This window comes from Strix aluco, chromosome 2, assembly GCF_031877795.1.
Source record: "Strix aluco isolate bStrAlu1 chromosome 2, bStrAlu1.hap1, whole genome shotgun sequence".
Lineage (NCBI taxonomy): Eukaryota > Metazoa > Chordata > Aves > Strigiformes > Strigidae > Strix > Strix aluco.
The window spans coordinates 64340514-64360862 of NC_133932.1; the positions used below are offsets into that span (position 1 = coordinate 64340514).

General features: G+C 39.0%; 1 protein-coding gene across 5 annotated transcripts in view; it reads left to right on the forward strand.

The window, feature by feature from the left end:
• Window positions 1-18428, forward strand: part of GABRB3 (gamma-aminobutyric acid type A receptor subunit beta3) — a 196269-nt gene extending 177841 nt beyond the window's left edge. For all 5 annotated transcript variants that reach the window (XM_074815009.1, XM_074815011.1, XM_074815010.1 and 2 more), the window contains 2 exons: window positions 3486-3730; window positions 14438-18428. In XM_074815009.1, coding sequence (XP_074671110.1) covers window positions 3486-3730; window positions 14438-14788 — 596 coding nt within the window. In that variant the 3' untranslated portion in view covers window positions 14789-18428. The remainder of the gene's footprint in view (window positions 1-3485; window positions 3731-14437) is intronic.
• The last annotated feature ends 1921 nt before the right edge of the window (window positions 18429-20349 follow it).

Sequence of the window (20349 nt, forward strand, 5' to 3'; positions counted from 1 at the left end):
AGGACTCCAACCCATGACCATATGATTCCCCACCTCTGTACCCTGCACCTTTCAAGATCCCACATACACAAAGCAGGCTGGGCAGCCACAGCTATACCTTTCTGCAATACCATATTACATCCTAGCATCTGATTTTGGGTAACTGAGGATATTGTAGATTAACTGCAGTTACTCTACAGAAATTCTACAGATACTGTGGATTAGCTGGTGTATGGGCATGACACAATCTGTCATTACCACTCTGGAGCTACTGCATGTTCAGCAGATTGCAGATAAGTAGTAGCTTAATGGGAGATGGGACACAGAGTCCAAACAGCTCTGATGTATTCTTAAATGAACTACTGGATACCAAATCCACCCTGGAGACATTATGACCGAGTGAGGGAAGCATTTCAGACACATCAGTCAGCATCTAGATTTTACATACTGGCCAGGACTGCAGAGAACAGATGGTTATACAGAAGTTACCAAGCCCAGTGACATTTCATGCCCTTCTGTAATGGGTTCACATTTTTTTCCTTGTTTAAGAAACAGGACTGTCTCATGTGGCCTATTTGTGTTTGGCATGTTCATCAAGTACTGTACTGTGATAACACAAATATTAGAACAAAAGTCAGAGAGTACATTCCAAGCAAGCTCAGGAGCCCAGATGTTCTATTTTCAATTGATAGAAGGTACTTTTGAGAGGACAAAAATCCATCTAATAGGTTCTTCTGAGTAAACAATTAAGAGCCTTGGTGATTATGTCTTGTATCACCTGATGTTTGTATAATGAAGTTCAGTACCATGGGTCTAATCCTATGTTCAGTATAGCCACTCTTATGAGTCTGAAGCTGATATGAAAAGGTATCAAAGTTTAAAGGCATTATAGCACCTTTGGACATATGTAACTAGCTCCGAAAAGCTCATTTCAGAGGAGGATAAGGCCTGATGGCTTAGGTATTTGTTAGAGGAAGAACTCCCTGTGCAATCCTTAGGGTCATGGAGAGAAGCTTTTAGTCAACTCCTGCAGGAAGCCTGTGTTCTTGGAAAGAGCCTGATTTTAGTTCATTCACTTCCATGTTTTGCTCCTGTTCCGGGTCACTCGCTGCACACACTGTCTGTGGTCCAGGCTGCACTGAACCAAGTAATTCCCTCAACAGAGAAACAGAGACATGGAGCAAAGGCCAGCTCATTCCAGACTATGTGCTATAGACACTGCAGGTAGAGACTGATAAAGGGTGGATCTCAAGAGAAATACTCAAAACCATCAGTTCTGTTCAAAACTGAGTTTTTGCTAGTTAGCCCTAGAAGTTCCTAAATTCAGTCCTTTGAGTGAAAAGAAAAATAATCTCAAGAGTTCTCAGTTTTCGGAAGGGCTATAATCACGTGATTATCCTGTTTTGTATGTGATAGGTGAGTGTCAGCTGCTTGTCCTCCAGCTGTGCTTTAAAATACTTTATTGAACTTCAGAAGGGCATTTGCCTGCGGGGTGCCAGCAGAATCTCCCAGAGGACATACTTCCTTTTGGTTAGTGGTAGCCACCTTTCTGTTCAGTGTCATTAATCTTCTGGATCACCAAGAGAGCCACCGAAATCTCCCCGTGTGGTGTTTAAGGACTTATCTCTAGAATCACGATTACAGACTGGGAACAGACATCAAAAATGTGGGCATTATAACAGCCACTGGGCAAGCTTCTAAGTCCCTTCTTGACCTAGGCTTTGGTAAGCATCTGTAGGATGATGGTGAGATGCCAAGGAACCTGTGGGATTTCTGATACAAAAATCAATTTGATCTTAGGTAGCTTTTGGAATCCCTTATAGGAAGCAGCAGCAGGTAATCCTACAAAGAAAGAAGCTAATTCAGGCTAGAGAAATCCCTTGGTCTGCAAACGTATGATAGTGTTTGCTGCAGTCCTCCAGCTTTCTCACCCCTGTTCCTTGTGCTGGCATGGAGGTTTTCTAAAGACTCTGTCTCTGACTCTGTCCAAGTTTCTTTAGGTAAAAATAATGTGTCAGCTATATTCCTCATTTTACTGCAGAGCTGGGTGAGTTATACCCAATACAGTTTTTAAATAAACTTGTGTTGTGTGTGTCTCCGCTGTATTTCAAGCCTTGAAACATCTGACATCAACACACACTTGTTTCACAGTTTAGAGGAAAAACACTGAAAACTGCATGATGCTGGAGTACTAAATATACAAAATACCTGTTACAGAACCTTATAGGTTACTGCTACAGTTCCCTGGAGTGACACTCTTTACACTGACAGCTTGATTTTGAGTGATATTGTCTTTATTTCTGTCTCTTCAGGTAGAAGAATCTGTGCTTTGTAATATGGCAGCAATTTTCTTTTGTTCTTTATTTGTGTTCTGCCCACATTTTAGTGACTACTTACAAACTGATGGTATAATTATGAAATCAGAGAAAATAGTAATGGAGGGGACCTATTAGAATGACTTGCCTCATTTACCAATGTAGACTTATTCCACAAATCAGTGTTTTCAGCCACCTGTGATTTGCGCTTGCCATAAAATTTCCAGCAGAGATACAGACCTTGCACTTTATTGTGAATTCAAGCAGACAATATATTTGCTTTTCTTACCAGCTTTTCAAAACAGTGCTCTGTAATATATTTTTAGATGTTATGCTGGTCCTTAGGTAAATAAATGAGGGTTTGACATAATTTACAGATTTTTCTAGGTACTTTATTGGTGTCCAGTCAATCACTATAAAAATGTTGCTCTCCCTCCTTGTCTTTTTCTTTCCACAAATGCACATACCTGTCTGCCTCTCACCTCTCATCTCACTTCTTTCTATGTAAAAATTAGAATAATGCTCTAATCTAGTCACCTCAAATCCCTCTTCTATATAGTCCTTTTGTGAAATAGGTGTCTAAAATAGATGGGATGAACTGCTCTAGAAAGGTGCCTGTGCTCTCCATCTGCTACAGAGAGGCCCTACAGGACTAACTTCAAACAACTGCTTAACTTTAAGAAATTTAAAATTGTATGAGAGGAATCTTTCACCATCTATACGAACACTCTGTCTTAATATATGCACATGGTTCTATCTATCCAGACCCCTAATTAGTTTTGCTACTTTTTAAAAACTTCTCTCCGTTGTATTGAGCAGCACGGTGCTGGAAGAGCACACCTTTTAATGCTTGGCAGACTGCCTTTCTGTTGCAGATCAGCTTGGTCTTCATGGAAGAGATTCTCAGTACAGCTACACCAGCTTCCATGAAGCTATGCCAACTCACGGCAGTGGTGCCAGGCCCCCTTGTTAGCTGTTCCCTCTGATCATATGAAGGAAATATTGTAACAGAATAATAATGTATCAAGCTTTAATTTTGCTTTCATTTGCAGTGATGTCACCTGGGAGATATCTTTCGCAAATTTTTGAGGTTCTTCACACTGCCAAGGCAAATTTGCTAAAAAGGAAAATAAAATTGAAGCATGGTATGCGTGGAGTTGTAAGATATGTGCTCTTTTTTTCTTTGTATAGGAATTACAACTGTGCTGACTATGACAACAATCAACACTCATCTGCGAGAGACTTTGCCTAAAATTCCATATGTTAAAGCCATTGACATGTATCTTATGGGCTGCTTTGTATTTGTCTTCTTGGCCTTACTTGAATACGCCTTTGTCAACTACATTTTCTTTGGAAAAGGCCCTCAAAGGCAGAAGAAACTTGCAGAAAAAACAGCAAAGGCAAACAACGATCGCTCAAAGTTTGAAGGCAGCCGGGTAGGCTTCTTTAATCTATATATAGTCTCTCTTTTATTACAAAAACTAACTGTATGAAATAAACAAAAAAGCCTGTGTAAAAACATCAGCAGCCACATCTTTTTGTGGACAAACTTTGGCATTTTTATATTCATGAACCTACATAGAAGAATATGTTTAGGCATACAGAAATTGAAGTGAGTATGATCTGTATGACAAGTAACTGTAAGAAGAAAACAACGGGAGTGCAGCTAGCTTGGAAATAGAAGCTCAGATCTACAAAAGCATTTATTTGTCTAAACCAAATATAAATTAACTGTGATTTTGTTTAAGTGCCTATGTAAGGGAATCCAGGATCTGAGCATACTTTTTCTCACTTCAGTTAGAGCGGAAGCATTTATAATGGGAGAGAACAGATAAAGGATTAGTTCTGCCATGCTAATTACTTGACTAGCATAGCTGAACCTCTGTGTGTGTCATCGTCATCTGGTGCTGTTTAAGACCAGCAGAAAATTATGATTCCTAGAGAAACTTTCAGATTGATTTCTGAAGCACAGTATTGGCATGGTCTGTGCTGATTACACTCCAGCCTGTTTTCTTGTCTAGAGTATTACTTCATCCAATGAATACATTTTTTTTTTCACCTTTGGAAGAAAAATTCAAGGTATTCAACACTATATGATGTTAGCAAGTCATGACAGTTTGAATAGGACATCTTTTTTTGGCTAAAATGCGCCCAGTGAGACTTTTTCATTCAGTTTTGTTGAGTAAGACTGTTTTTGCTATCAGCTATAAATTAGAAGAGTTCACAGTGATGAAACTGCTACCTGTTTATTAAACACAGGTATCATAAAAGTAATTTCAAGCTGTATTTTTGATCCTAATGGTTCTGTCTGCTATAGTCAGTGTAATGCAGAACTACACCTAATTATCAACACTCATATCTGTGAAATAATTTTTGAACGAATAAACTCATTTTTGTCTACTATATTATGAAACCAACTTCGCATCACAGTTGGCAGCACTGCTTAGGACTAAGCTAGCAGCAAGAATGAATTCCCTTTCCTGTAAAAATAAACAGTTATAATTATAAAAAAAGCAGATGGGAAAAAAAAAAAGAGTATCACAACTGAAAGTAATGGAGAAGATTTTAGCTGCAAGCAGGTAATGCAGATGTATGCACTAATGTTCAGCTCTCCTAGTGGAAACCATCTGGTGAATCTCATCTATTTAAATGATTTACATAATTCCGTACAAGTCTTGTTAATGGACCCAACTGCATCGCATGCCTGAATGTTCTGTCTTGAGATCAATTGGTCTATATTGTCAAAAGAAGCATAAGTACCTTAACTAATGAAAATGAGAGGTTTTCATACCCAGATAATGCCATTCTTGTATTCCAGATCTGATAATACCATATATCAAACTTCCTTTTCTTTCTCACTTTTGACTTGCAACCTTTTCTTTTTATTCTGGACCTTCCTAAGCAAGTATCATGGACTGTTCTGACTTTTCTGCTGGTTTAATATCAGCCATGCATGAATGAAATTAGGATACGAATTCAGCACACCAGAGCTGAAAGAAGAGTGTGTTACTTTGTCCCTTGGAATCCCAAGGGACTGTGAATATACTGACTGTGAATATTTGCTGTTCAAATGACATAGGATAAATAATGAGGTATGGTTGCATTCTGTCTAGAAAACATTTTGTCCCCAGGCATCAGCTGGTGAAGCTAACAGAGTTTTGTTGCAGTTATTGGATTCAGTGCCTTCAGAGAAGCAGTGCCAGCATGCAACAGGAAAAGACAGAAACATTAAGTAGAGCTGATCAGAAATCTTCCTTTGAAACAAAACAAAGCATGGACAGAAAATGCAGATTCAGTGCATATAGGATGTCAAATCTGAATTTCTCATCTGAGAAACACTGGCAAATGCAAAGCAGAGGGAATTGCTCAGAGCAGGTAAGAGGTCCCATTGCTTTCAGGATGAGCAGCTCAGGCAAAATCCATCTAGCAGATCTACTTTGGACAAAGTTTATCAGGGCTTCCAGACACCACAGCCCTGAAGCAGGAAAATGGTTCTGGATCATGCCCACCATGTACTGTGCTGTACAGACATCCATGGATGTAGCAGGACAGGTGGTCATGCCAGAGTTTTTAACATGCCATGGAAGGCAGTTCCTGAAAGCTCTGCAACTGTGGCTCTGACCTCTTCAGGGGCAGTAAAGAGGCATTAACTTTAAACCTCTCCTTTGGTGGCTCTTGGAGATCATTGAATCTGATGGAGATAACAGATGCTTGGCAGTTGCTTGCTTCTTGCTTTAGAGTTGGGGCTCAGGAGCTGGATGTCCTGGAAGAGACTCATGAACTGGAGGGCATACCACACAGTAAGGGAGACTCAGAGCCATAGATGAAGACTATTTCGTGCATGTTCAGTAAAATTATTGCTTTTGTGATTTCAGTGAGGCTTCAGGCTTCCATGGAGTGTATTTCCATTCAGAAAGGGAAGTTTTCTAATCCTGGGAAATATTTCAAATCTGTCGTGTTTTGGGGCTGAGCAACATTTTCAAAGAAAGGGAGTATGCCTAAAACCAGGCAGCCCCCTTTGCAGCTATCACCACTATTTGATGACTGTCAAAATGTATGCTGTGCTGGAAAGAAGATTGAAAAGGGTTCAAATATAAAACTGGAAGAAGGCATTATTTTTAGTTTGTCTCCAAGACTACCATTTTGGGTTGATTTGTGTTGCTGTTTTGTTTTAGTAATTGAATTTGCTTGTATATGAACCATGTGCATGAGCTCCCTGTCACTGATTTAGAGTGCTAGTTCAGGGCACTGGAAAAAAAAAAAACAAACAAACAAAACCCAACCCAAACCAAATAAATAAATAAGCATTAGTCCATTTGTTGTCCACATCAGATGCTGTAACTTGTGGGTGTAGTGACAGAACAACTCTGTGCTGTATCAGGTCCAGCCTGAGTCAGGAGGGGCTGTGATGCTGTGGAAATCACTTGTCTGTGTTGGGAGGCAGCACTAGCAGAGCAGAGGCAGAAAAACATACTGCCTGGCATTCAGGCCCTGAGTTCCAGCGTTGCTCTTACAGTACCCGAGACTGGGAGTGCTGCTCAGGCAGTGTCTCTCTCTCAGACAAAGGGAACAAGAGAAGTTGAGGGAAAATGCCACTATTTTCACTCAGGAGCGTTCTAGCCCATGGAAACCAGTAGAACCAGCATGGACACTGGTATTGTAGTTCATTTTTTACGTGTCAGAGGACTGAAGTCTGGAGTGCAAGCTGGCAGGCTTGGTTATAAATACTCTTATAGTGGCAAAGGGGCTTTTCATGCTTTCCTAGTCTTATTTGATTGTAGAGCATGAGAATTTTAATAACAAGAATGTTCTAGGACACAAAATCCACAGATGTGGGTAAATTTGTGTTTTATTTGATAATTGCTTTGCAAAGCAGCCACTGTTCATGCTCAGTAACTCTGCTTCCTAAGGCATGCATTTGCATTGTCCTGCATCGGAGGTTATGGGTTTGAATATCCAAAACCAGCACAGCCATCTCCATGTTGCTGCTGCTATGGACGTGCCACTCCAGCGCCAGGCTTTTAGGCACTTTTCTATGAGTTATTCCTGATACGCTACCACTGAGTTTACTGTGTTGTGGGGGGCTCCACCAGCTGCTGTGGCTGAGCTGCCTGTTGGCTTCATTGCTCCTGTTTTGGCTTTCTGTCCAGCTCAGCCCGTGTGTTAAAGCCAACGAGCCCAGTAGCTCCAGGCATAAGGAAAAGAAGAGCCATTGCAGCATAGAAATGGCACAGCTAGTGTCCTCAAGTTGCAGAGGTGACAAAGAAAAGCAGTGAGGAGAGAAAAACTGCCCTGTATTCTCCCATGTAGTGCTGCTGAAGGTGGTGTGATGACTGAGGCATGTCTGACTAAACTGAATCTCTGGAAATGGTTTCAGAAGATTCAGAACTGGTGATGAGATGAAACCTGAGCAAGCCTTTATGAATGACTCATCTGTGGATCAGCAGCTGACTACAAAGAAAACTTCACACTTAGCCATCTCTTCTTTTGACTGCTTTTGCATCACATTTTGTTTCAGATAATGCACTGTAAATAGTATTCCTTGTTGAACTTTTCCAGCCTATCCCAGTAAAGCATAGTTACTGGAGACAAACATAGAATGCTCCTTTTTTATGTATGACCAGTTTTTGTACACATACCAGTTTTGGACTGAAAATTCTCTTTTGAAAACCTTGATACACTGCTTCATGTATGACAAGCTCTAAGACGAAGAAAGAACTGAATCTTGATTTTTCATAAAATATTTCTTCTGCCTATGGTATCGGTGCCTAAATTAAAGTCCTCTGTGGAAAAGCTGTCAGAAGATAACAGGTGGCCTGTAAAAATGTTTTCCCTTGAAAACTGATCACCATTGTAATGGATCAGTTCTGTTTCTTCTGTTTGCACTGGCAGATTCAGGCTTCATTTGAAGCTCTCTGTGCACTTTCAGTTTTGCTACATAAATTGTTTCTTTTAAATAAGGCTCAGATACAGCCTAATTTACAACTAAATCAGCATGAGAGAGCTCTAAGGCAATCCTGTTCTCACTTGTTGTTCACTCTTGTGATAGAGGCTACTGGCATAATCAGCTGGTGAGCATGTGTTTTGGACATTGCTCCTTCTGGGCCAATCCACAGAGATTATGATTTGTTACAGTCCCCTGCTAAAAATGTTGCTTCTTAGTTCAAGCTGTGGCAATTTACGTTTTCAGTTTGTTGGGACCAAAAGTTTAGCCCCAGGGTATCAATCAGGAGGGTAACTATCACACAAGCTCATTCAAGCTTCAACCCCCTGTGGCTGTCAGACATGAGGGAAGAGCTTCCTTTGAACTAAAATAATGCATAACCCTTTATAAAAAGGCCCTTCTCGTCAGGCAGTCCCTGCATGTTTTTAGCTCTGGAGATTCCTGGCTCAAACCCCCTCTGTCGGCCAAGGCAGCAGCTTGCCCACCAGGCATTGCTGAGAATAGAGGCTCAAGCCACTTACATCTACTTAGCGCTTTTAAAGAATTGTTAATTGTAGCAACCCTTCTCAAAAGTCAGATTTTATTCTGAGAATGAGTATCATCTTGGCTGCTATGGCAGAATTATCACTCAGTTTAAATTTGGAAATATGAGAATAGCAAAGCTGGCAGTATTCTTCGGTGCATCTTCATCTTTACTGGATACCTTTTTCGGTGCTGTTTTGAACAGTGGGATATTTCTGAAACATGAGTGTGATGAGTAGATGCCAAGTTTTGAAAAATATCTGTCAAGGGTGATGAACACAGTTCTTGTGGGAAGAACTGTTGTCCTGTAGTGCTTATGATGGGGACATTCAGTGTCCACTGGGAAACTCATATGTGTGTTAATTCTATTTGTACAAGTATGAATGGTGCAAATCCAGAAAAATGAAGAAGGATTGTATGTGTAATCCATAGTACAGCCTAGAGATTGCAAGAATCCAGACAGTGTGAAGCACAGGGCAAGGGAGGACCATACATTTATTTCCTTTTCTTCCTCTGTTCAAATACGTCAAGGTTAATTGTCAAACTCCATTCTTACTTGGTGGACAGTGATATCAATATGAAAGTTCCTAATTATTTTTCTTCTTCATACTTTCCTTGTTTTCAAGATCTTTCCATCTTCCCAGTTCTGCTGACTACCCTGGGCTGATCTACGAGGCTGATATAATTCTCTGTTTCATTTTTTTGTACTTATTAATTAATATAAACATATTAAAATGGTAGTGAAAGAAGTATCAACTTTTAGACTCAGGGAGAACACTCAACACTATCATTTTTGTGGTGCTTGCAGTTTTAAATTATTTTTTAAATATCCAAGGCATAATGTGGTCAATGAATTTTGCTTTAAGCACATATAACACTTAGGGCCTGATCGCATACTATCCTACAAGTTGGAAAGCCATAATTACATACATAAAGAAGATGAAAACTGCTGCCAGGTCGTTCACCCCTTGCAAAACTGCAGATGCTTGCACCGGGGCAGATAGGTGAGAATCAGGTAGCTGGAGTCTAGATTACAATTTCCACCAAAAATAGTTTCCATTTTATTTAATTTTAAGGGGAGATCTATTTTGTGGGATAATGTACTTGAATAGTAATTCTGATGTAAAATAATGCAAGATTAACTATAGTCACAGCTTTTCATGCTGTTATTTAAACCCACTATTTGCATTTATATTGCTTCGTATGATGGAAGGTGTTTACATGGTATTTAAAAATTTGGGCTTGATGAACTCCTAAACATACATATGGGGTTTGAGCAAAATACTTCCTCTTTTTTATTTTGTGTAGTAGAGTGAAAGACTTACAAGGAAAAAGAGATTTCATTGTAAAGCACTTAAAATTTATGGAATATTAAACAGAGAACTAAATGAACCTGAAATAATTCAGACACTACCTTATAGTAAATCAAGCTTTACGGTAGTTCCCTGACCCTAGTAAAGTGTTTTCAAACTGGCATTAAACTGAAGTTTTCCAGGAATCTTGATTGGAGAAAGGTATTCAATAGCAACTCTTGTCTTTCATTTCTTTAAAAATATAATGCCTAACATCTAAATGAGCCAGTATCTTTTTTAAAATTAAGAAGTAGATTCGGAACTTCCCAGGACATTGAAGTTTCATACCTACAACATGCAATCCAAGTTGAGCCCATTGGAGACGTGGTTTTCCTCCAACAGCAAGGACCAGAGGTTCTTTGTGAGCCTTATCTTAATTGTCCTCTTTCTGACTTCAGTTAGGTAAGTTATGGTGATTTTCATGTAATGACATTAGGCTGCTAGAGTCTTTGGATTTTTTATTTGTACTGTAATATGTATAGTTCAGAAATGGTGAACCTTCAAAAGTGAATCTGTCTTTCTATGTATAAAATGTCTCACAGCATTTCATGCTTCTCAGCCTCCAAACAGTTATGTGAGATTCAGTCACTTCACCCTGGTGCAGGAGTTGTTACGAGGTGGGAGGGATGGAGTTTGATTAAAATTGATTCTGAAATAAGAACATTGGGTTTGCATATTTGGATCCATGCTGATTCAGCAGGGAATTAATTAATGGTAGCGGTTTCCATCTGCATTGATGAGCTTACTGGGAAACACTCCATGGAAACAACCAGCCCTGGCTTGTGTTGGGAAGGAGATGGGAGCACTGAGAGCAGAAAACACAGCAGGGAAACGGGAATGAAGGGCTTCAGGTGGAGCCATGGTGGAAAGAAAGGAGACTAGAAGAAGCATGGAGGCACAGGGTTGGCAGAGAAGGCAAAAAAGAGAAACATTAGGCCACCTAACAAGAAGGATGGTAAGGAGTGAGGGGAAATTGGCCAAATCCACAATGTCATCTCTCTGATTTATAAGAGAGCAAAACCTCGTGTTAATGTTTTGGGGAGACTTTCCAGTGCACAGACAGTGACATTTTTTGAGGCAGGTGATAAAATTATATTCTAAGGCTCATAAGGAGTAAAACTGAAGTTTTATCAAAGACATTGGCCTTGTTCATCATGTGTTAGCCATTCAGCTACTTTTCTTAGTCTGTATCTGTACATGGTGTAACATTTTACCTGGAGCCATGAAGCAACACTCGGGTTTGCTTATGGAGGATTTTGTCTTACATGTATTTTCAGGCAAACATGAGTCGACTTGCATGGGATATCCTGCCATTATTGGTTTGCTTCTTTATTCATTGAGAGAGATTATGTACATTTGTCAAAGTCATTTAAATCATGGCTTAAATCATTCAGAAGTCATGCTTATATGTAAATACTTTTTAACTTGCTACGTGCATTAAGTATTCACACTCCACAACATCACTTTAAGAATTGTTGCAGAGCATTAGCATACATTACTCTAATGTTGCTGAGGACTTAGGTGGTTTATCCAAAACTTCTGAAGGAATCATTACAATCTGCAGGAATAGATCTCAAGAATATCTGTGGACCAGAAGCCTGATTTCAGTTTCTGCAGACCCCTTCTTCTCTCCATCTGCTCCTTCCTTGTATTTGACATGCAAGTCTGTTGCTCTGTTAACAAAGAGATGCATTTCAGAAGTATGTTTCCAAATATGTTTCATTTGACATTTTGAGAAAATACATGCTGTCATGCAACTTCATACAACATAATGGTATCTTCTGACAAAGCATTTACACAAATGTTGCAACTTTCTTGACCACCTTTCTAGTTTGATTTATAGATGCAGTGATGAGCAGTGAAAAGTGGCGACATCATTGGCAGTTCAGAGGCAGAAGCCATGTTAGGGTGGCATGTAAGGTTGGTAGATAAGGTGAAGAAGGATATGCAATGCAATGCAATAAGTGGAATAAAATTAATTCCTTGGGCAGGAGAAGCGTGAATACATAGGTGTACCCTCTGGAATACAAGCTTTCAGCCAACACCTTACTTACAAGAAATCCAGGCTCTGTGTAGAAGGACAAAGTATCCATGGATGGGCTAATGTCTGTCTGTATGTATGTAGGTGGCAAACAGAATCAGGAGAGATCAGGAAGCCCTGAGGGAAGGAGTAGCTGACATCTGTGGTGGTGGAAGGAGAGGGAGTAGAGACCTGCAAGGGGAAGGCCATGCTGTCAGGGTAGAGCCCAGCAAAATGATCTTTGCTGTGGCATTTTTAGTAAGCTGAAGGACATTTCTGAAAGCCTGGGAGGAGATGGGAAAGAAGATGACATGTGACTCTGGGGAGGCCTGGATGAGAAATTTAGTGTTAAGCTTCATAAAGAAAACACAGATTGTGGAGATATTTTACACAACGCTGTTACAAATCCTGATCATAATTTGTACTCTTTGTGGAAAAAAAAAAAGAAAACTGAATCGGTTCTTTTCAGAAACCACCATAAGTAGTGATGATATCCATGGCTGTATTTCACAGCTGTGCATATCGCCTGGTTACAGATGCTGCTCAACAGCATGAACTTGTTTCTACAAACCTCAAGTTTGTACTTTTGTACCCAATGGGTTTCTGCCATGGGGAAAATAAATTATTCTTAATCACTACTGAGGCTTCTCCACCCCATTATTTTGGTTCACGTTGTTTATTTTTATTTATAGGCACTCATCAGCATAATGTGCTATTACCTACAACAGCAGGATTTGTTGGATACCTTAGGATTTTTTTTTCTACTTGCCTATATGTCATTCATAGCATTTTATATTCTTTTTCCATTTGCAAGAAGCTTGACAAAGCATTACTGATATACTATCATAATCATTTTCACTAGGAAAAGATAAGCTGCAGCATCAATGATTGATGAAAGAAATACCCATTTTACAGAATTTTAACAAGATTGAAAAAAGGTAAATGTGTGTGGACAGACACATACTTTCAGTGCATCACACAAAGCTTGCAAAGGACGTGGTATCAGATGACTGCACGAACTTCAAAAAGCCATGACAATAGTGTTTTCTCAACCACTTTTAAACAGATGCTTCTAGGATGAGATATTCAACTGCTGCACAGTTAACGCAGCTAGATCATGTGGCAGGTTAGAAAAATGTATTAATGGCAGGATGAACTGTGGATGAATAAATTGTATATGTAAAACTGGAAATTATCCTGTATGCCATGATTCACTATCTATTTCTGACATGGGGAACTGAGTTCACTTGAACAGAGTCACACATGCGTTAACTGGCTGAAAATACCCAGCACAGAGCATTTATTTTACCTTTAGCTGTCATTTTCCTTTCCCAAAAGCTGGCAGGAAAGTTGGAGCTGATCACTGCATCAGCTGTGTTCTCTGTCCGACCTCCAGCATGCAGGGCATGGGGCACAAGGGGATGTGGTGCCTCACCACTAAAGCTACCAGATAGTAAGACAGCATCGTTTGGGACTTCTCATCAGTGCGCGGGGGGGGCTGGAGAGTCTGGCCCAGAATTTGTTAAAGACCCAAAATGATCAGAACCTTCCTCTTTAATTACTAAAAAGACATCGCTTTGCTCACCTCTGCTCAACACTGCTCACTGGCTCTTGGATATGGAAGTGGAAGGGAAGACTGCCACCTATTTCCTCTGTTCAGCAGCTTTCTTCCATGGCTAAGTTCATTGCTTTTGAAGATCACTTACCCAGGTGGAAAAGCCCCACAGTTAAGCAATGCCATGATTGGAAAACTGTGCAAATGACTTTGGAAGGAAGAGTTTTAAGAGCGAAGTTGAAAATAAGCTCTGTGATTGCAAAATGCAAAGAGTTCAGCAGGTCAGAGCTACTATTGTGATTTTAGCGAACTTTACAGTCCCTTTTTCATCTGGTTTTAAGTCCCAGATAGAAAAAAGTTAGTCCAGTTTAATTTAGTTTCCTACCGTAGCAGAGAGAGAATCCATCCCTTACCCTCTACCCCTATTGCCAGCAATGTAGAGATTTCGCTCAACTACACCATCCTTTAAAATGCGGCTGGTTTAGAGGGAGAGGAAAATGATTGGTTTTGTCAAATACATTTTTGTACTGAATGTTGGTAGTATGATGATAACCCTGTTTGTAAAGGTATTTAAGTACTTGCCTGATTTTAAGCAGAGTATTGCTATTTTTTTCTGAGATTATCACATGCTTAAAATGAAAACATGCTTTCTTAAAATATGTACGGGTTTGGAGATTTAAATACGCCCACATTCTGCTGATAGATGTCAAGTCTTTAGAAACAATTTATATTTCTATTTTTGCCCCTTAGGTGGACACTCATGGAAACATTCTGCTAACATCACTTGAAATTCACAACGAGATGGCAAGCAACGAGGTCACCACCAGCGTTACGGATGCCCGAAATTCAATGGTATCCTTTGACAACTCAGGAATCCAATACAGAAAACAAAGCTCACATCGCGAAAGCCTTGGAAGGCGTTCGTCAGAAAGAACAGGCTCCCACAGCAAGAGGGGCCATTTACGAAGAAGGTCTTCGCAACTGAAAATAAAAATCCCTGATCTAACAGATGTGAATGCCATCGACAGATGGTCAAGAATGGTGTTTCCATTCACATTTTCTCTTTTCAACTTAATTTACTGGCTATACTATGTTAACTGAGTGACTGGACTTTTTTAAAGGACTTCAGTTATAACAAGTGAAGTACTACTTGCCTGCAGAGTTTATATATATATTTATATACAAAAATATATATATATATGAACTTTTACTATATAGACCATATTCATGTATGTGTGTATACATGTAGCAAAGAATTGTATGTACTTAAGAGCACATACTGCAAAGCAAAAGTATATGTATGCACACACACATGTACACATACGTTCTGAGGTTACAGACACTTTAACATAGAATGCACTTCAGAGGAACTTTTTAAATCGAAAGGCAGGTGTCGTCAAAGCAACAAGCCTTGAGAAAGTAAGTGTTGTATATTATCACTACAAAACTTTGATTGTCATAGGAATTTTCAAACAGCTATAATCGTGTATAAAGTCAGTATTTAGTAACATTGTTTGTAAATGCTGCCATACACACTAATCATAAAGTGGTAGAGTTACATTGGTAAGTTTAAAATAAGTCATTTATATTGCAGATCCATCAACTACAATTTCATGAAACCAAATTTATTTTTATTTGCTAAAATTTCTTAGGTTTATATATGCCATAAAATATTTTTTCCCAGTCCTGAATGGGTATCGTTTTTAATGATCTCTTGCTTTCTCTTCTGCAGTAAGCAAGCTGATCATGGGAGTGTTGCTTTAGGTCTTTGGAGACATGTACATGTTCATAGTATTTCAAACAAACATTTTAAGTGTCCATCAACAGTGAAATGAAACTTTTGTAAGTACTGTAAATGTACAGCACATTTTCCTTCCCTTGGACTGGTTCCAGCTGCCATGTCATTTTGAAAGAGAACAGCACATTCTTAGTATAATTTAGCTGAGAATTCAACTACTGTCAATGTGTTCTACATCTGCTGTAGATTTAAAGATTGTTATTCCAGTGAAAGCATAGAAGATGTCTCAGGTTATTTGCTACTTCAACATGAAACCACCTAGCTGTAGCCTTTTTTAAACATGCATTCATATTATTTAACATTCTTATAACATTGTATGTTAATGTAAATATATTTGCATAATATGCATATATTTTCTCAGTATTTTTCTTCCCTGTGCTTGCTATTGTGACCGCATGCTATGTCATATTTTTGTTTCTGTGATGTTACAACTTTTTATTCTCTAGAATTGAGCAAATAGAGCACTTCTGATACTTTGATTCAGTAATGGAGCATTTTCATGTTTTATTTATATACTGAAAGTATATACACATACACTTATCAAGCTAGTGTGCTGCCATCACAGATCACAAGAGATAGCAAACAGTATGTTTTGTTTCAGCATTAACTCTGTTCTAACATATCTTTCATGCTAATGTGACCATTTTGGTTTTCATCCCAATTCATTCCCTCACCAGGATTCCAACATTTTTCAGTCTAGTAGATTGTAGTCGTCAAGGTATGCCAGTTTCAGATCTGTAAACTTAATTTGTTATTTATCAGAACTAAACCTTTCTAAAGAAAAGAAGATATATTTTTTGTAAACAGTGTTTCTATCATGTACATTCTCAAATAACAACAAATACAGTAGTATAAATAGATCTAAAAATAAGAATTCAGGCTTAGCCCTTCCAGTTCTCTGCATGTAGAATTCCTCTGGACATCGATGGGAATTTTTGGCAGATAGAGAGCTCTGGATGCTAGTTAGAGACGTCTATGGCAGAAAAATGTGTGGATATGCATCTACCAAAAACACCAAAAAGGGATGAAACTGAAAAGGCTGCCTTGGCCCTGTAATGACCTGTGTTCTCGCTAGTACTTGATTTATCTGTGAGTAGAGCAATGATACTTGTGTTGCTGCCGTATACGGTCCATTGCTGTTCCCACTCCTGACTATTTGCAGCTGAACTGTGAAACTTTGCTCTGGGCTGAAATTCAGCATAGATGATCCTGGGATGCAAAGTCTGTGTTGCAATCCCATCCTCGGGGCTGCTCCTTGAGCAGGAATGGGCTCCGCACAGTTGCCTTGCAGCAAAGCTGCAATGCGATCCCCAGCTGGTAGCCTTCACCATAGCCTCGGCTGCTGGCGTGGGCAGGATCAGCACCGCAGTCCTGCTGCATCCTTGGCAGTGGTGCAAAGTGGCTGTAACTGCAGTTTTTAAACACTGTATCTGCAGACAACTATACAGTACGAAGAGCCTCAAAGGAACCCGTACATAGCTGGAGCAGAAAACCTTGCTTTTTAAAAGTTCCTCAATATTTGTTCCCATTGGTAAACCACAATGTATTATGAGCTCCCTAATATCTCTTAAAACTGTGAAGGGATTATAGAGCACATTGTCATAATTATAATCAAAGTAACTAAACAATTAACATCCTCCCAAAGTGCATATTTGGTAGAATTGTTGAAAAGCCCTCCCAAGTTTTTATGCTAATAATAAAATATAATTAAATAAAAAAAATCTGTTTTCAATAAAACTTAAAAATGGTAGGCTTTACTTTAGAAAAATTACCCTAGTAAAATGATCTTCGAGCAATTCTTTCAGTAAGTGCCCTAAAGAACTACCCTGAAAAATGGGATTCAAGAAGAGAGAGGTCCCACCCTCATGATTTAATCACAGTTTCCTCTTTTCTTCAAGCCTCAGCTCCTAGAAATCATGTGGTCAGGCAGAGATGTTCAACAAGAAGAGACTTTTTAGTTGTGATGAATATGTGTACTCCAATTCCCCCTGAAATCAGTTCTCCAGTGGCTTCAGCAAGGTTTTCCAAGCAGATGGAAAACTACTGTCTGGCCAGAGCAAAGAGGCACTGTGCATTTTCAGGACCCTGCATGGGCAAGAGAACTAAGTCCCTGAGGACTCTCCCTCTCTTACCCTTTGCACAACTGGAGGGCAGTGTGTTACTGCAGCCCTTTCATGAAACCATATTCCCCACCTTGCCTCTCATCACAAAAAGTAGGCAGTTGCACCTTTCAGCTTTTTCACAAGATTTCATATTCATCGGTCTAGTTAAGTTCCATGGGGCACAAGCAGCTTGAACCCTGAACAGATCCAGGTCTTGGTTTGACTTCAAAAAAGCCAGGAAAATCTCACTTAAGGTTAACACTTCATCTTTAACACACGTTTTTGTGCCTTTTTTTTGCCAATTCCCTTCCTCTAGTCCCCGCACTACTTCTTACATACAGACACACACACAACACCATGTGTTAAGAACAGTGTTTACCTTGACCTCCCATTTTCTGGCTCTTGTCCCTGTATGCTAGCTGCAGTATATGATTTTAACCATAGATGGCTTTAAGACTAAAAATGGTTATTTCAACCAAATTGCACCAGAGTAATGTACTTCATAGCTAATTAACTCCTTTCTAACTCAGTACTACTATAAATAACATTTACACATCATTTGTTTGTAAAAGGCATTAAAAATAAAGAAAACTGGAACTATCTTGTGTTATAGCCCAAAGGGTCAATAAACAGTAGAAATATTATGGTGGTTTAACTCTAAGTTGATTTCATCCCATTGTAAAGATAAGCTAAAACCCAGTCTTTTTGCTTAAGGCACATCTATGTATTTTTGGTATTCTTCAACAGTGAAAAAAAAAGAATAAAATGGAATGATGAAGAGATGCTTTATGAAAATATTGATGAATGAATATTAATTTATTAAAAAGGATTTAAAGATTAATTGCTTACTTTTTTTTTCCTGGGGATGGAGGGAGTGTGATGACTCTGTGTTTGGCTAAATTTTAATGTTTAATTACACATTAAATATCATGTAATGGTTAGTCTTACACAAGATAACAAACATGAAAGCATTTTCTTATTGACACACAAGTAGCAAAAGGGATTCTTAAGCATTAAACTATTGTATTTCATAGTGTTGTCTATGGTAGATTAAGAAAGAGGGAAAAACAACATCCACTGATTTAGCAAGATTCTTAATAGCAAACCAACCTCTCTTCAAGCTGGGGTATTGCCAGTTAAGAGCAGAAAATTTGTCCTCTGCTTCGTATGAAAACTCTACTTGCCCAGAAGTCAAAAGAGCATTTGCTATCAAAACAAGACAGTAGTGTCCTGTTTATTTGTTTCATTAATCAAGTCATAAATATTTCAAAACCAAACCAAACAAACTTTCTTCAGCTATGCTAATTGTATCAGGAATGCTAATTGTGTTCATTAGACTTTTTATTGCTAAGTATTAATAAGTTATTTCATCATACTCAGGATAGACAGATTCCAAGAGGGGTTTTTTAAGTCACCTTGACAGTAGTTCTTCAACCCCTTCCTCCCCAGAAAATACTTTGAAGATTTGGAAAGCAGTCTTTAAACCCAGTTGCCGTGCTTTGCATTGGAACAAGCTGTCACTTGCTTAAATCTCATAGTAGCTAATGATACACGTCACAACTTTTAGAAGTAGATAAAATATTCAGCACTGTAGATGTGATTGCAAGGCCTTTGAAGTCAACAGCAAGGCTCCCTCTGATTTCAGCACATTTCTGCTCACTTTTAGCAATGCTTCCCAGATCATAAGTAACATCTATTATCTATTTATTCCATATTGTAGAGTAGAAAAAATTAATGAGCTTAGTTTTGTGATTGGGAATATCTGGTAAGAGATGTATTTCTTTGTGTATTTTGGATATGATGTATGGATAAACATCAATTAATTGCTTAAGTATTACTCATTATATTAAAAGAGTTCAGATTCTATTAGAAATCATTGGCTGTTTTCCCCAAATAAATACAGACCTATTAGTGTCAAGACTATTTTCAGAGATGTTGGTTTTATAGTCACAACTGTCACAACAGCAAACTCTACCTGCTAATAGAAGAAGTAGAGTAGACAGCTGAAAACTAACTAAAAGCAATGGGAATCACAAGGCTTCTCTGGATTTTTTTTTTAATACAGAATCTCTCATAAGTGCCTTTAAACTTCTCCAAATACAGGGTCTGAGCTTTTCTAAAATTATTTCAGATTTTGGGTGTGTAATTCATGTGGTTTTTAAACCTTGTGAGGACCTGACTTGTGGACTCAGACATACACCTTCTGAAAATCAAATCCTTCCGCAGCTTATCCAACATACAGCATCACTTGTCATGCTTGAAAACAAAGGCCATGCAGATGCGGTATGTAGTAGTACAAAAAGAACAACTACTGCCCCTAAAATCAGTCAGAGTTTAAATTATTGCCTAATTAACTGAACTTTAGGTCATGCTTAAGCAAGAACAATATTTATTTGGGCAACCTCCCTTACCTTTGCAATGTGCTATGCGGTATGCTGTTGTCCCAGCATTGCAGTCTTAATTTAGATTAGCAGGTTTGGTTCTCTCCTGGAAACAAGGGAAAACCCAGAAAGTGACTGCTCAGGCCAAGTTTGCCCCTGCGCTGGCATACCTCCATCAAGGAGTAGGGAAAGCACCTCCCTCCGTTTTCCCTAGAGAGAGCTCCCCAAAGCCACTCAGGTCCTTGCTCTGAATCTCTCTTTAGAGGCACCAATCTCTCTCCTTTGACTACAGAGGGAGCCTTAGGCTAAACTCTGAATTATCCCCCAGTTTACCACCAGCAGTTGGCTTCTTTCAGATGTTATTGCTCCTGCTGCAAAGAC